The sequence below is a fragment of the Pangasianodon hypophthalmus genome, chromosome 20 (assembly GCF_027358585.1).
Source record: "Pangasianodon hypophthalmus isolate fPanHyp1 chromosome 20, fPanHyp1.pri, whole genome shotgun sequence".
In the NCBI taxonomy this organism is placed as follows: domain Eukaryota; kingdom Metazoa; phylum Chordata; class Actinopteri; order Siluriformes; family Pangasiidae; genus Pangasianodon; species Pangasianodon hypophthalmus.
The window spans coordinates 18,083,199-18,099,822 of NC_069729.1; the positions used below are offsets into that span (position 1 = coordinate 18,083,199).

Here is a 16,624-nt window from a genome sequence, read left to right on the forward strand (position 1 = left end):
GATTATTTTCCCAGAACTGCGCGACACAGAGGGGTTTATTCAGTGCATCGGTGATTATTTTCCCAGAACTGCACGACACAGAGGGGTTTATTCAGCACATCAGTGATTATTTTCCCAGAACTGCGCGACACTGAGGGGTTTATACAGTACATCAGCAGCAGCTTCTTTCTCAGCTCACTGTACAGAGCGCTGCTTTTCCCCTGACAATCCCATCATGCAGCGCGGCATGTCTAGTGCACTGGATGTAAGGGCACTACAGTGTGTAGTGCGCAGGGCTCTGTTTGAGACACGACTCTCCGACTCCCAGAATTCCGCAGTACCGGAAGTGGTGAGGTTTAATGTCGGCTAAAAGGACCGTTAGAGCCGCTGAGTGGGACAGACAGACGGCTTTCGGAGAGCGGAGCTGCTTTGTGTAGACATTTAATTTTAAACATTTCTGTTTTTTTTTTTTTTTTTTTTTTTTTTTTTTAATTTCTATTGTAGCTCTTTTATATGGAATGAGCCACTTCTTTATAGTAAAGAAGTATTTTTATGCGGTTTAGACTGAGGCGAGAAGAATTCTGGGCTGGATACTAGGGTAGGTAAAGCTAACTAACTAGCTAACTAACTAGCTAACTAACTAGCTAGCATTTATTCAGAGTTTTTACTTGGAAATGTTTTTTCTCTATATTATTCCAACACCTTCTTTTGGTGAGAACATTTTAAACACGCTGTAGTTAGCTGTGTTAGTAGCTCTAAGTTCTTCTTAGCTATGCTACTATGCTAGTTAAGTCACTAAAAGGTTTAATGTGTTACTGTTTACTCTGTTAGCATTTTGCTATAATCTGCCTGAGTTATGTGAATAAACCGGAAGTTGATTCTCTGCTGTCAAACACTTCTCCAACTAGGAGGACATGGAGCTGTCAGATAACATCAGCTTTCTTTCTGGGTGCCATTTTTAAGACCTTCACTCACCTGTTGATGTTTTATAAATGATCCTGCTTGGACTTCCACTATCACACCCTGTCCTGGTTTGATTAACGAATAAAACACTCCGTGTCGTGCTTTTATAGGAAAATAATCAACAGCTACTCAACAGTTACTCTTCCCACGACAAGTCGACTATCTTCCTATAACTACAAGAGTTTTATTCCACTTACACTTCAGCAATTGACGATTATTGTTACGATTATTTTAAGTCATTAATTAATAACACATGATACTTTTTATCCATTTATGGTTACGTTGAATGTTATGGAATGTCCACGAATCTAGTTAGTTACTGTTCTCACTTAATAAACACTCCTACCATCGCCAGTGTCTTTTTCACTCTATCTCTCTCTCAGCGTCTTTTTCGCTCTCTTCTATTTCTCAGCGTCTTTTTCGCTCTCTTCTATTTCTCAGCGTCTTTTTCGCTCTCTGTCTCTCTCTCTCTCATTGTCTTTTTCGCTCTCTGTCTCTCTCTCGGCATCTTTTTCACTCTCTATCTCTCTCTCAGCGTCTTTTTCGCTCTCTTCTATTTCTCAGCGTCTTTTTCGCTCTCTGTCTCTCTCTCTCATTGTCTTTTTCGCTCTCTGTCTCTCTCTCTCATTGTCTTTTTCGCTCTCTGTCTCTCTCTCTCGGCGTCTTTTTCGCTCTCTGTCTCTCTCTCTCTGTGTCTTTTTCGCTCTCTCTCTCTATCTCTCGGCGTCTTTTTCACTCTCTGTCTCTTTTAAAACTAATGAGAGGAGGAAACTCGGCTGGTTATGTTACCCAGAAAGCCCCAAACTCATCTCTTCCGAAGAAAACTCACTGACTATTACCAAGCTCTGACACTGGAGACTCCTTCCATAAATGTTAAATAATCACCTAATTACTTATAAATACTTATCATCAGCGTTTATAAGCTTTTCTGTGTTAGTTAACCTTAGGGACGAATAAGAGCCATTACTTTTTGAATACGTGATCATGTATACGGCATGAGACTCCACGTGCACGCAGCCACCGGGTGATGAAGTACTTCTCTTCTGCCACTTCAGCTTAAAAAAACCGGAAACACGACCACATTTCTAGATTTGTAGACCTCAGGGTTTTGCCTAACTGAACGACTCTGATGAATCTCTAGTTTGGTTATTTCTCTAATTGACTCATCTGGACAAAAACAGATTGACTAAGTGGAAAGTTTTGGGGGGAAATCCGAAATCGACAGTTGATTTCACAGCCCTCGCTTTTTTTTTTTTTTTTGATCTTGGAGATCAGTCATTTATGAATCACTCATTTATTATTCATGCTGTTAAATTTGTATTCATCTTCTGTTGTGAAAAAAAGCATAGACTCATTATCTTTATATGCAAGTAAACAAGATTACAGTAAATAGTTTGCTTATGTTTTATTCAGTGTAGGTTGGGATATGGTTTTCTTTCTGAGGTTATTCAGAAATCAGCTTTCTGATCTTTTAGACAAGCATGTCTTCAAACAGAAGTGTTTAAACAGCGACGGTGTAGTGAGAATAACCGATACACTTACAAGAACGTTTAATTCAATCTAATTTCAATTTTAATTCAAACCCGAAAGCGGTGAAGGAAAAAAAAAAATAAATACCTGAAACGACACAAGGAAGAAACCTTGAGAAGAACTAGACTAACAGTGATTGAACCCACAGAGAGTTTTTGGTTAATAAAACGTTTTAGTTCCTGTTTGGTTTTCCAGGAACATTTTCTTAACAGAAATGTAACATTTCCAGAGGATTAGTTTGTAATCACAAAAATCATGCTTTGGTGAACGTTCCTTGTCAGGTGTCATATAACCATAAGAGAAAATTGTAAATCTGTACTTTAAATCTGCTAAGTGACTTTGTTAAAAGTTAAAAGTAAACCAAAAGAGAACCAAATGCTAACATTAGAGATACGTTCTGTTTGCTGGGGAACCCAGTGTCTTCTGGGATGAGCACAGATGAGATGATTACAGCAGCAGTTCTTAGGTTTAGTGTTATAATTTATTTTTCCTGTCAGGTCCATAAATATTAGGACAGCGATGCCATTATTGTTTTATTTTGCACTCTCTACCACAGTATATTGAAATTGAAGTGAAATAATGAATTTGCAGACCTTCAGCTTTAATTTGTGTGTATGTAGATCCAAATCATGTGAAAGGTGTAGGAATCGCAGCACTTTGTATGTGTGGTCCCCGCCTTTTTAAAGGACCAGAAGTAATCAGACAGTTGGCTGCTCAGCTGTTCCATGGCCAGGCATGTGTTATCCCTTCATTATTACTTACTTACTATTGAGCAGATCCAGAGTTGATTTCAAGCATGGCATTTGCATTTGGAATTTATTTCTGGTAACTTTAAATATGAAGTCCAAAGCGCTGACACTTCCAGTGAAGCAAGCCATCATTAGGCTGAAAATTCAAAACAAGCCCATCAGAGAGAGAGAGAGCAAAAACATTACGTGTGCCCAAATCAACTACTTGGTACATTCTTAAAAAGGAAGAATGTAAGCTCAGGAACACCAAAAGGCCCTGAAGACCATAGAAAACAACTGTGGCAGATGACAGACGAATTCTTTCCCTGGTGAAGAAAAACTCCTTCACAACAGTTGGCCAGATCAAGAACACCTTCCAGGAGGTAGGGGTATCTGAGTCAAAGTCACCAATCAAGAGAAGACTTCACCAGAGGAAATATAGAGAGTTTACCACAAGATGTAATCCACCGGTAAACTTCAAAAACAGGAAGGCTCGTGCAGAAAACAGGACCGCATAAACCAAAACCATTTCTCAAAGTAAGCTTGAGACAGTATTTGTAGCTGTTTCTTGGGGTTTTATCACCCTTTGCTGTCCTCCTATTGGTGGATGTTAGGTCATTTTCACACTTGCATTTTCTAGTGCTAACCCAAGAGTGGTCCAGCAATCCAGTCCCTGGTCCTCTTGGAAACAGTGGACTGGGGTTTGCTTCAACCGAACTGATGCGATCCATATCATTTGTTGAAGCTAATTGGTCTCTGAGCTGGATGCCGAGTAACCTGATTGGTTCAGTTTGTCACGTTACTTACTGCTTGTACTTCTGTGATTCCGGGGAAAGAGTTGTTATGGTTACTGATAGAAAAAACAGACTGCATGCACTGTGAGCATCGTAAAAAGTCACATCTTGTGGTCTCCTGCATGGCTAAAAATCTTCTTGTACACAAGGTCAGCTCCATGTTTGCAGGTACTGCATGTATACGATGACATGCTATGCATCTGTTCTTCACCACTTCAAAACAGGAAAACAGATGAACCTAGTCTCTACCTTTTTGCAAACATCCGTAACATATGGAATTGCACAGTCGAGCCATGGATCGTAAGGAATTCTTCTGTATGAAAGCAAATCTGCGATATGAGCCCCGCCCCCAACCAAGCCAAGGATCAAACTTGCGTGTCTGGAGCAAGTGCGAACGCCCTTGATGAGCGCCGTAGCATAAATTTGTCTCACTGCCAGAACTTTGTCATCAGCTGTCTTTGCTCACAATGGCAGTAAACTCACGACCACAGAATTATTTCACAATGTGCGATTTAAATTTTGGGAAAATCGTACAGTAAATCCTGCTTAAGACTCAACAAGTTATTAACATCTCAAGAAAGAAACGTATAATCATGAGGCCACTTCCAGGTGGTCTCTCTACAGCCTCCTTCCTTTGTGAAACCGATGATTTCCCCTCATGTGCTGGAGCATTGTTGAAGTTTCTGGGCTGAGTGCTATCATCGGTGATCGCTATTGTATTTGGAAAGTCCTTCAGAATTCATGGCCAAGTGTCTTGTTTTTGGGAGAAAATGGGCACGGTGCAGGCGGAAACTCCAGATTAGTTTAAAACAAAAGCTAACAAAGCTTGTTTGATTTGGCCGTCGGAGCAGGCAGTAGTCCAACACACACTCATTCTGCTGACCTCTGACCTTCTTATTGAGTTATGTTATTTTGGGGAAGCAAATATAACAATTGATGGTATTAGTGCACACTGAATAAAGGTGATTCTAACAAACTAGATCAGTTAACTAACCTGACTGTGCAAAATCTAGACCATTAAAATGAAGGATTTCAAATGAAATGGGAGTGTAGCAGCAGCTCTGTTCTGTGATTTCGCTCTCCCTAAAGGGAGTTTTCATCCTCCATGTTAATGGAGCCTCAAAACAGCTGGCCTCTCCCTGGTCTCCAGCCTTACATGGAAAAAGTATTTCTCACCCTTACTCACTTAATGGGTGTGAGCGAGTGTGTGGAAGTTGGTCTGATTTATATTCCGCTTGCATTAAATAATACTTGCCTGTATGTACTGGATCAGTTACAGAGACCGACACTGATTTATGAGAGATTTCTGATACAGTGTTGTGTAGTGACAAAATATGAATGTGCTTCTTATAACATGAATGATTGGGAGTTAGTGGTGATCACGTGGGTGAAGAAAACACAATCTCAGAACTATAGTATAGTTTTGTATAGTAGGAAGGAGAAAAGTTAAACAATCATGATCTGAAACAATAAATAACAATTTACCAATAATTACCAATAGGATTTTTTTTTTCTCAATAAATATTGACCCATTCTTAACTGTTTCTTGTTTCACCACTGAGTCGACCTGGAAGTACAAGAACGGGATCAAACTATGCAGAAAATTTTGGGTGAATAAAATATTCTCAAATTGCGGCACCTGTTAAATTCTGCTGATTTATTTATTTATTTATTTATTTATTTATTTATTTATTTATTTTTCCCCCCCCCAGCCACTGTGTCGACCTCTTTACACTTTCCCATTGAACTTTTTTTTTTTCTTTTAAAGCATGTAATGATCCATATCAGGCACTAATGGCAATCTTTAATCTATTCCTCAGGCTATTAGCTACCCAGTAATTGCTGATACACATCCAAAGATAAAAAATCAAATCTGAAAATGAATCTGGAATGATGAAAAACAAGCAAAAAGCTTTTTTATTGGGCAATATTTCTTGTTTATTTTAAAGCCAGAAACTCTTTTGAGCAATATTTTTTTCACTATGAAAGGATAAATAAATAACTGTATCATGCATCTGTCTCCTTTGCTCCCCCTTTTTTTTTTATCTTCGTCTTAATGTTGCAGCATTCGCTACATCCTCAGTTTGTTGTTGATTCAGGAAAAGGGCGCTTAAATATTAACTTCTAGCTTCCTTTAGTGCAGCCAGTTATACCTGGTACAAGTCTTAGTACTCGCTTTGCATTACGTCTGAGCCGTCGACGTTGGTGTTCGACGTTGGTGTTCGACGTTGGTGTTCGACGTTGGTGTTCGACGTTGATGTTCGACGTTGGTGTTCGACGTTGGTGTTCCAGTCAGCGTGATATGAGCTGTTAATGAAGTGACGTCTTAGGGACAGGACCGTTCCACACGTCTCTCTCCAAATCCACAGCTGCTTTGTGTTTGCGAGGTCATGCTCACACTCTTCCCCACCCCTGGGCTCTGCTCCAGGACGATCCCACTGTGATCACACACAAACACACACACACACACACACGTTTCCTGGTCTCAGTCTTCTCTGTCTCTCGCCTCTTCTAGACCGCTGAGCTGATTGGTGACGTGATCCTGCCATGCGTGAATACAAGCTTGTGGTGTTGGGCTCTGGAGGTGTGGGCAAGTCCGCACTGGTGAGTACACCGTGTAAGGAATAAAACACATCGTGCCGTGCTGTTGTAGGAAAATAATCAACGACAGGGTGATGTGGAGCAGCCTGTTGCAAAACTGAGTTACTGTTCCCACCATGAAGTTGATAATCTTCTAATTTCTGTTTTATTTCTCTTGCACCACAACAATTTGCCAATGATTACTATGTTTATTTATGAAAGAATTCTCAATTCTGATTGGTCAGAAGGTGTTGATTATTTTTTCTATAAGAGCAGCTCTCACAGTAATTCCCAGCGGCAATTCAGATCACAGGTTTATATTACTATGCTCATTTAAATATGTCATTGTTACTATAGAAACATCCTTCACATGGGACTTAAAAGGAATAACCTAATTAAAAATGAGAGTAATGGTGAAATATTTGTGTGTTTATTTGACATTTATGGAAGGAGTCTCCAGTGTCAGTGCTTTGTGACAATAAAGCTGTAAGTCTTCATGGTGGACAGTTTTATTTTTTTTCTTGGTAACAGGTTTGGCTGGGTTTTTTTTTTTGGTTGTTTTTTTTTTTTGTTTTGTTTTTTTGGTCTTATTAAGAAAAATAGAAAGACTGGTGAGGAACGAATGTTTATAGCTGCTATAATGTAAGTGATAACAGGAATGTGTTTTAGACGTTCCAAAGCATTAAATGTAACTATAAATGGATGAAAAGTATAACGTTTTTCTTTAATGAATATAAAATTGTAATCGTTAGCAGGTTGCTGTGGTATAAGAAGAATAAAACACTGGAACTTGTTGGAACTTCAGAGTGGGAACATTAAGTCTGCTTCATCACACCACCCCGTTGTTGATTATCTCCCTATAACATCACATCCACAAACGTTTATTCCGTTAAGACGTCTTTTCCCATCCTGGGATTCAGAACTGAAAGATGGTTTGTGTTGTGATTATGTTCTGATTAATTACATGCTTAATTTTTTTATTAACTTTGTTTTTTTATGTTTTTGTCACAGACAGTACAGTTTGTCCAGGGCATCTTTGTGGAGAAGTATGATCCCACAATAGAAGACTCCTACAGGAAGGTAGATTGTGTTTTTCTGCTCTGATTAGACCTGATTATCCCAGCTTTCTTCCTCGATAAACATATCCGTAACTTTCTCCTCTTTTCTCCACTCAGCAAGTGGAAGTGGACGGGCAGCAGTGTATGCTCGAGATTCTGGACACAGCCGGCACGGTAAGTGGTGCTGAGCTCCATCCTGGCTTCTTGATTTCGCTGAATACAAATTACAGCAGCAGTTGTACATGTAGCGGATGTGGTTATGACTCTAAACCACAGAGCAGAAGTTGACTGAAGTGACATTAGTGCAGGAAATGGGCTAAATATGTGAATATCCCAAATAGCAGCGCTCTGTGAACCATACACTCTAGGAGGTGAACTGATGGTTTATCAGCCATGGTAACACTTGATTTGGGTAATACAGCTACGTGTTTAGAGACTTCTAGATTCAGTTTGACCTAGGTTCATGGTTAGGGATGGGCAATATGATGAAAATATCATATCACGATTCTTGAAGACGTTTCTGTGATATGCTGTATGTATCATGATATCTAGGACTGCTAGTAAAGCTGTAGAGTAGAGAGAACGTGCAAAAATGGGTTCAAGTATACTTAATAAATGTATATAAAAGTATTTTTTTTTTACATTGAAAGAGAGGGAAGTTTTAAAATTCAGTACTAAATTTTAACATTGTACTTTCACAAGTTACACATAAAACTGTACAGAAGACTGATTAAAAAAAAACTGTACAGAAAAAAATACACAGAAAATTGTACTGACCAATATCATGATTAATATTTATCATGGAAAATTATATCATCACATTGCCCAGTCTTTTTCATGCTGACACAATTTTATTATTAAACGAATCTTCATGCATTCTTCTATAGCATATAGATTTTTTTTCCCCCCTCCATTTTCTCCACAATTTGGCCTTGGCCAATTCCCGCCCACCAGCCAGCTCTCTCCTATCACACAACAGCTACCAACCAGGGTGGCTAACACGTGTTTCCTCTAAGCCATGTAAAGCCAGCCAACTCCATCTTTTTGAATTGCTGCGTCACAGGGCAGAGTAACACGCTCTAAAAGCACTATCCGCCCTCTTCCGCATACCTGAACTCAGAGACGCCTACTATTAGCTGCTGTCTCTGTGAAGAGACTAATGGCATCCCTCACACCAAGAAATCACGACTAATTACGGATGGCTGTGGCAATGTCTGGATTCGAACTTGTGATCCCACTCAGGAACGAGTTAAATGTTTAACATCCCATAAGCTAGTTTCAGTTACCTAAAGCAAGTCTTTTGAAACATTTGTTTTCTAAACACTATGGCTGAATGTTCTACTGAGTATTTAGTGCACTACATATGCCATTACATAACTATGCCCTTATGTTATACACTATGTAGTGAGCATATCTAGTGAACAGGAAGCCATTTTGGATTTAGCCTTCTGAATAAAAAAGGCTTACGAATAAAAGACGGGAGGTGTTCATATGGAAAAATTTTTTTAAAATTAAGCCAAATATTAATGACCAGAAAACATTTCTGTGGATAAATAAATAAAAAACAAATTTGAAAGTTAATGATGAATATAATATTTCCCTTTTTAATATTTGTTCTGTGACAGTATAACATTATAGGCTCATGTAATATTTGAATATGTGTATATATTCATAAATGTAATCTTGTGTAAATAATGCAGTTTTAAAGGAATTTTAATTTTATCAGTAATCTTTACTGTTGACACTAAACTTATAAAATAGTTTTCAAAGTGGTTTATTTAATGTTTTTTTTAAATTCTCTTAACATTATGTACTGTATGATTACTGTAAAGAGTACTCATCACTCCTTTCGCTTTTCCTGTAACAGGAGCAGTTCACTGCAATGAGAGACCTGTACATGAAGAACGGCCAGGGCTTTGCTCTCGTCTACTCCATCACAGCACAGTCCACGTTTAATGACCTGCAGGATCTACGAGAGCAGATCCTACGAGTAAAGGATACAGAAGACGTAAGTGAACTCATCAGGGAGCGTTTGCACAATACATAATACACAATAAGTACTGGGATTATCTAAACAAATCTATAGTATCTGCCTAAAGGTCCCTTTAGTCAGAGCCCAGAATGTGTAATAATTGGTACGTGGCATGTATAGCGAGCAAGCTGAACCCCATCGCCTTCACTCGTCCTCCAGCCATGTCAGTTAAAGGATGCCCTTTTTTGGATATGTGTGACGGGAATGTAGTGTGATTCGAGGGTAAAGCCCTGGAGCAGTTAGCGATGCTGCAGTTTGTTATGATTGGCTTTCCTGGCTTCTCCTGCTAGCACTGTGGCATGGCCTGCATCTGAGAGTGTGTGTTTTATGGAAATTGTTTAAAAGTTGCTAATTTTCTGTGTGTAGTTAAAGCCTCCTGACAGCAAAATATAACTTTATGGTGTGAGTGTCTAAATACAACCACCATGTCATCAGGGCTCCTATTCTACTCCGGGAAATTTCCCTTAGTTTAACATTGAATATAATGAAATTAATTTGAGTTGATTTTAATTTAATTAACCTTTTTTAGTTCAACTTAAAGTTTCAAAATAAAGCAGAAAAAAAAAATTCATATCTTATTAAAAAATAATATTCAAATATTAATATTATTATTATTTTTTTAATATTATACAAGCACTTCTTTTAACTTATTAAAGCAAAAATTAATTAAATGTTCTTTCACAGCCCTGGAAAATCTGAAAAACAAATATGAACGTTTATAATGAGTATAATATTTCCCCTTTGTTTAGTTTTTATACTACAGGAGCGAATGGTGTAGCATTACTGCTAATATTTGTTCTGTTACAGTAAAACACTGCAGGCTCATTTAATATTTGAGTATTTGTCAAAAAAATTATTAAAAATGTTGATTACAGATATGGAGAAGTATGAAAATTCATCTATCTATCTGTCGATGTATTTATATACTGTGTGTGTGTGTGTGTGTGTGTGTGTGTATACATATATACATGAAGATGTTTAAGTACATCTTTTTATGCATGAAGCCTCATTAATGCATGCTCATGTATGCTTGCCCTTTGTAAGATTCTTTAAAAATCTTTAAAAAAAAAAAATACTCAGGCAGTTGAGCACAGACGGGCTGTAAAGCTTTTAAAAAAAACAAAAACAACAAAAAAAAAAAAACTAGAAATGGTTTGGAATATTTATGAGCGAAGAGCGAGAAGCCTGAAAGTATGAATGTGGATGGAAACCCGGTTAGAGTCGGGACATTCCTATGCACAGTGCTGTGTAAAATCCTGAGCTGCACTCGCTGATGTGGCTCCGTTAGCTTCCCCGGGGAGCTGCACTGTGCTTCCTGACTGTTTGGATTTGAAATACTCTCACATGCAGCCAGCCCAAATATGGTGAGGACCCTTTTAGTGAGGAGAAGAGAGGCGCTCTGTTCACTCCCGACTCTGCTGAGAGGACAGACAATGAAACGGTTTAAGTATCTCAGAGCTGCAATAGCGCCTTCATGTGGCATTTTTGTAAAATAAATGTCTTATACCTACAAAAGTGAGTATCCCTAGTATACTGCACAGTCCTCCTACTTCATCATGAGTATTTCTATCACGCGTGTCCTGAATTCGCACATCATGCACAGAAATCAAAGCCACTATGCAAATATGCAGACAGGAAGTAGATTTTATCCTGCATAGGCGGGGCTGGAAATGTTTCCTTACACTGTCCACCCTCTAACATTTGCTCACGTTTCACAAACAGCTTTATCTTCACAACCAAACTTGCCATATCATTCAAATTATTTAAAGTAGCGCTGAACTGTAAAACTTATCTTGGATTCAGACCAAAGATTGGTGTTTGCGTCAAATTTATTATGAAAAGCATTTAGGGAGCCATACATAATGAGATCAGTTAATGATGCTACTGATTATTTTACATGGCTTTTAGTGTAAAGTCCTGTCTGAGATTAGATGGTGACCTTTCACCTGGAAATCTTGTGTGCTAAGCTGAATAACATAAAATACAGTACTGTGCAAAAGTCTTAGGCACATGCAAAGGAAATGAACTGGTAAGTGTTACTGAGCATCTTGCAAAATCAGCCACAGTTCTTCTGGAGACTTTGACTGTCGCACTTGCTTCTTATTTTTGCAGCAAAACCCAGCAGGCTTCATTATGTTTTTGTCTGAAAAGTGTCTCTTACGTAATATGCTGCTTTCTTTACTGACATACAAACATTTTTCTGTAACATTTAATTTTTTGCAGGAAAACTAATGTTTGGAAATAAATAGGTTTTTGTACTGACTCGATAATATAGAAATAATAAAATAAAATAAAAAAAAAGTTTGTACTAAAAAATAGGGTGCCTGAGACTTTTGCACAGTACTGTAGCTTTGTTACTGATAAACAAACTAGTTTTCAGTGTTATAGATTTGACTGCTGTTAAATAAATAGCTTTAAGAAAAGTAAACGAGCTGGCATGGTGGAGACATGGCGGAGTTTCCGAATCGCAGAAATTTAAAAATATACAGAAGTTCCTTGGAGATTGAAAGAAGATAATAAACTATTGGTATTGCCTAATTTGTACGTAAAGTTGTCATTTTTTTCCACTGTCCTTCTCTGTTTTAGGTGCCTATGATTCTGGTTGGGAATAAGTGCGATCTGGAGGATGAGCGAGTGGTGGGAAAGGAGCAGGGACAGAATCTGGCTCGTCAGTGGAACCATTGTGCCTTTTTAGAGTCTTCGGCAAAATCAAAGATCAACGTCCTCGATGTAAGCATAGGTGTTCATAGGCTGATGCGATGACTACATAAGCTTTTCATGACAACAGACATAAACCTACCATGTGCCGCTTATTCAGTGCTTACAACTACTGACCAGAATTCATTCATTTTTCATATGGGAGAGTGGCACAGGAGCATCGGCTCTATGCAGAACCGGAATTTTCAAATTCAAAAGTTTGAGTTAGACCAAGTAACACGTACCTTAGAACGTTGTGTTTCAATGCATTTGGTTGTCACAAGTCTAGCTAGCTGATGTTAGTGAATTAGCAATATGGCGGATTTTATTTGATCTTTTGTACAGCACTTTGGTCAACATTTTTGTTTCTAAATGTGCTTTACCAATAAATTTGACTCAACTTAACTGAATAGTTTTGAGTTCTTCAAAACTAGCTACATGTAAGTTATACATGTATCATATTATTTGTTGAAAATATACAGAAAGTTATTTATCAGCTGGTAACTAATCAACTGATGACCGAAGATTTGAATAAATTTGTAAAAATTATTTGTCTGGAGCCGGTGAACAAAATGTGAATGCAACGCGATGGCCACTAGGGGGCGATTTCCACATTCATGTGCAGAGAAATGGCAGCATAAATGTTTATAAAGGCTTATTCAAGTTGTCTTTTGCTGTTATACTGACTTTATGCAGTTTTGATGTCAAGGTGATATAACACCTGGGTTAAGTAACATAGACTGCTGTTGACATAGGGTTGTCTTATAAGACTTCGCAGACTAACTTGCATTAGATCATGATGATGATGTAACGACAGTTTTGTACATTTTCTTTAGCCCTTAGTTAAGATACGTTTCATATTTCTGCATTTAAGATTTTACTGAATGCTTATAACAATGCCATGACATTGTAACGACAGGGTGATGTATATTTCCCTGAATTTGAGTGAGCTTTTTTGTTCTGTCATCTTGAGTTCGATTGACAGCTGACACATACTTGAATAAGGCATGGCTTAGGGCTTATGTAGGTTTAATGTATCCCTATGAACCCTGCCCTTTAGCTAAGTGTTACTCAACATCTAATCTGTTTAATCTGCTTGCACGTTTTGTAACTGTGTCATTTCCACTTCCTGTAGATCTTCTATGACTTGGTCAGACAGATAAATAGAAAAACGCCTGTGGAAAAGAAGAAAGCGAAGAAGAAATCCAACTGTGTGCTCCTGTAGTGTCTCCTCCCTACAGCACCTCGGAGCCAGGTACATTCACCTCAGCTCCTCTTAACTTCATACTGCACCTTTTAAAGAAGTTTTCATTTCTTTTTTGCTTAAAAAATAAGTAGTTTAGTTTAAAGTCTCATACTGTGATACATCCAAAAAAAATGACAAACACTTTCTGAGAAAAGATTTAGCATAATCAGATAAAGTTCTTGGGCTTGAAACGTCTCCGTCAGAGTAATCAACATAGCCATATAATGGACCTCAATGTGTAATTGAACACAAAGGACAAAATGAAGACAAAAATCCAACAAGGCATTTAGTATTACATTTCACAAATGGTACATGATTCAAATGGTCAAAAAAATAATTAAAATCAATAAGTTAATAAGTCAATAAGTTGCTATATGATTGTTTTATTATTTGTTATATTACAGAAGCCCTGAACCACAAAATTTGGGGGAAAAAAAAATTGGATACCAGGTCAAAATAATGACTTACTAAGTTAGAACAGCGAGATACTAAGTCAAAATAATGAGATACTAGGTCAAAATAACAGGATACTGAGTTAGAACAATGAGATACTGAGTCAAAATAATGAGATGCTAGGTCAATAATAAGTCAAAATAATGAGATTAGGTCCAAATAACGAAATATTAGGTCAAAATAACAAGATACTAAATCTGAATAATAAGATACTAAGTTAAAATATCAAGATACTAGCCAAAATAATGACAGACATTATAAAAAACAAACAAAAAAAAAAAAACCTCAAGAAGCTATGGGGGTTGCAAACTTTTGCACTGCACTGTAATGGATATTTTCCTTATAATGTCCAGAAGATGGCAGCACGTTCACAGTGTAATGCAGGATGACCACATCAAGGTTTCAAACAATCCACCAGATTGCTGCTTATTGATGTAATAAAAAGTATGTCAACCATTTAAATTATGAAATTATTGGCGTATTCTGTGAAAATAGATTCAAACTCAGACCTAGACAAAAAATGGCTGAAATTACCAGCGAAGTGGTTACATGATGTTATAGCTGTCATTCACTCACCAGCCTATCTTTTATGCATTTACATAAACAAAGCATAAATTTCTCTGTTCTAAGTATTTTCCTGTGTTACATCTTGTTGCAAAGCTCTGACACTGGAGACTCCTTCTGAATATGCCAAATAAACACCTATTTCGCATGTTTCTGTACTTTTTCCACCTGCAGACCGCTGTATTGAAGAACTGTTGCCCCGTTTGGAAGGGTTTTGCCATCCTCAGCAAGCGAATCTACAGACCAGCTGATGAACTTGAAGGATACACAAAGAAAAAAAAACACGTGGAGTTTTTTTGATTCCCGAACGTCTGAGGAGAAGCGTTCATTTATCACAACCTGAGTAGGACTCATTTTTCAGTACTCCTCAGGAACACTGAGCATGATATCTTCCATAAAACTCCAACAGTAAATACACAGCATCTTTCATTTCATTTCCAAACCAAACCAGCTTCAACCAGAGAACCACCGGAGCTGATTACATCACCCACAAACGGATATGAGGAAAAGGTCTAATTCTACAACAGCATCAAGAAAAGAGCGAATTTTGGGGGGATCTGGAAGGAAATGCATAACTGTAGCCCATAATTTGGTCTCCTAACATTTCAGTATCTAAAGATTTAACTCATTTTTTAAATTTTAATCTCAAAACTGTTTTTAAGAAGTGTTCTCATTTCCACTCACATTTCAGGAACTAATTATCCCTCTTTTGTTCTTCTAATTTTTAGTATTTTAATCACAGCATCAGCATGACCACATAATGTAGATGTTGTAAATGAAATGAAGTTCAAGTGTTGACTCTTTTGAAGTATTTCATTCTCGAAGCCATTTGTGTAAAAGTTTATAGACGAAGGTTCGTAAGCTGTTTGTAATTATACACCGTCTCCCTTTGCATCAATAAGGACCTGACCCCTGACCTGTGACTGTTTTGTACTTTAGTCACTCGGCTTTCGTAGCTTCTTCCATAAACATAATCTAATATTATATTTTTTGGACGTGTAAGACTTTGCGCCTTTTTATAGACAGGGGAAAAATGGGTAAAATACCAGACGGATTTGTAGGTTTTCTGAGTTTTAAATATATATTGTGCTATATCTCCTTTAGTTCTTCTCATGCATTTCTGTCAGAAGTTGCTCTGGCTTTTATGGTTGATTAAATTTTAGTATGTTTTCACTGTATCGGACAATTTTCTTTTTTTTTTTTTTTTTTTTTTTTTTTTTTATATATAAAGTTAAATCTCTTATTCTGGTTTTTGAAGATTTGACTTGTGTGAAAACTGACTTGTCACCATCACACATCTCTCAAATTATTATTTAGATCTAAAATTTTAAAATGAAAATTTTAGGTTCTAATTTAGGCTGGGTGATATGTAAGGGTTAAAACACTTGGGGGTGTGCTGATATAGGAAAATAATCAATACAGCTGGAGATTATTTTCTAATAATAGTAAGTCTGGATGAAAGAAATCCTGGAAAGAGTCCTGGTGAAAGTCCATGCCACTGATATACTAATCACCAATGAACTTGTGAAAAGGTAAATCCTATTCATATTCATAATGCATTATAAATACATTTCTAACATGTTAGATAGCATACATAAAACCTTATCATGCCTGGCATACACCTGTACTAATATTCATAAGTAGGTATGCATAATACTTTATAAAGCATGTGTATACGACTTCATAATGTCAGGTTACATAATGCATTATAATTTCTGTTCATAAGAACAGTATGAATGTACATGAAGAATGCAAAATAGTATGCTATAATGTACTACAATGCAGGGTTTGGTAACATTTCTGTACTGAAGGTTATGATGCAGACCCTGGTGTCTGCGTTTTTCTTATGAACAGATATAATGTGCTATGCAACCTATCATTACAAGTCATACATACAAGTCATACATACAAGTCATACACACAGTGTTTGCATGTAACCATAACGGCTTATGAGCATTTATACAAACTTATATCAGGCATTATAAGGTGTTATGCATGCT

General features: G+C 37.3%; 1 protein-coding gene across 1 annotated transcript; it reads left to right on the forward strand.

The window, feature by feature from the left end:
* The first annotated feature begins 353 nt into the window (after positions 1–353).
* On the forward strand, positions 354–15,802 carry rap1ab (RAP1A, member of RAS oncogene family b). Its single transcript, XM_026932846.3, has 8 exons — positions 354–577; positions 6,510–6,598; positions 7,586–7,654; positions 7,750–7,806; positions 9,500–9,640; positions 12,251–12,394; positions 13,497–13,616; positions 14,799–15,802. The coding sequence occupies exons 2-7, from the start codon at positions 6,542–6,544 to the stop codon at positions 13,584–13,586; spliced, it is 558 nt and encodes a 185-aa protein (XP_026788647.1). The 5' UTR covers positions 354–577; positions 6,510–6,541; the 3' UTR covers positions 13,587–13,616; positions 14,799–15,802.
* The last annotated feature ends 822 nt before the right edge of the window (positions 15,803–16,624 follow it).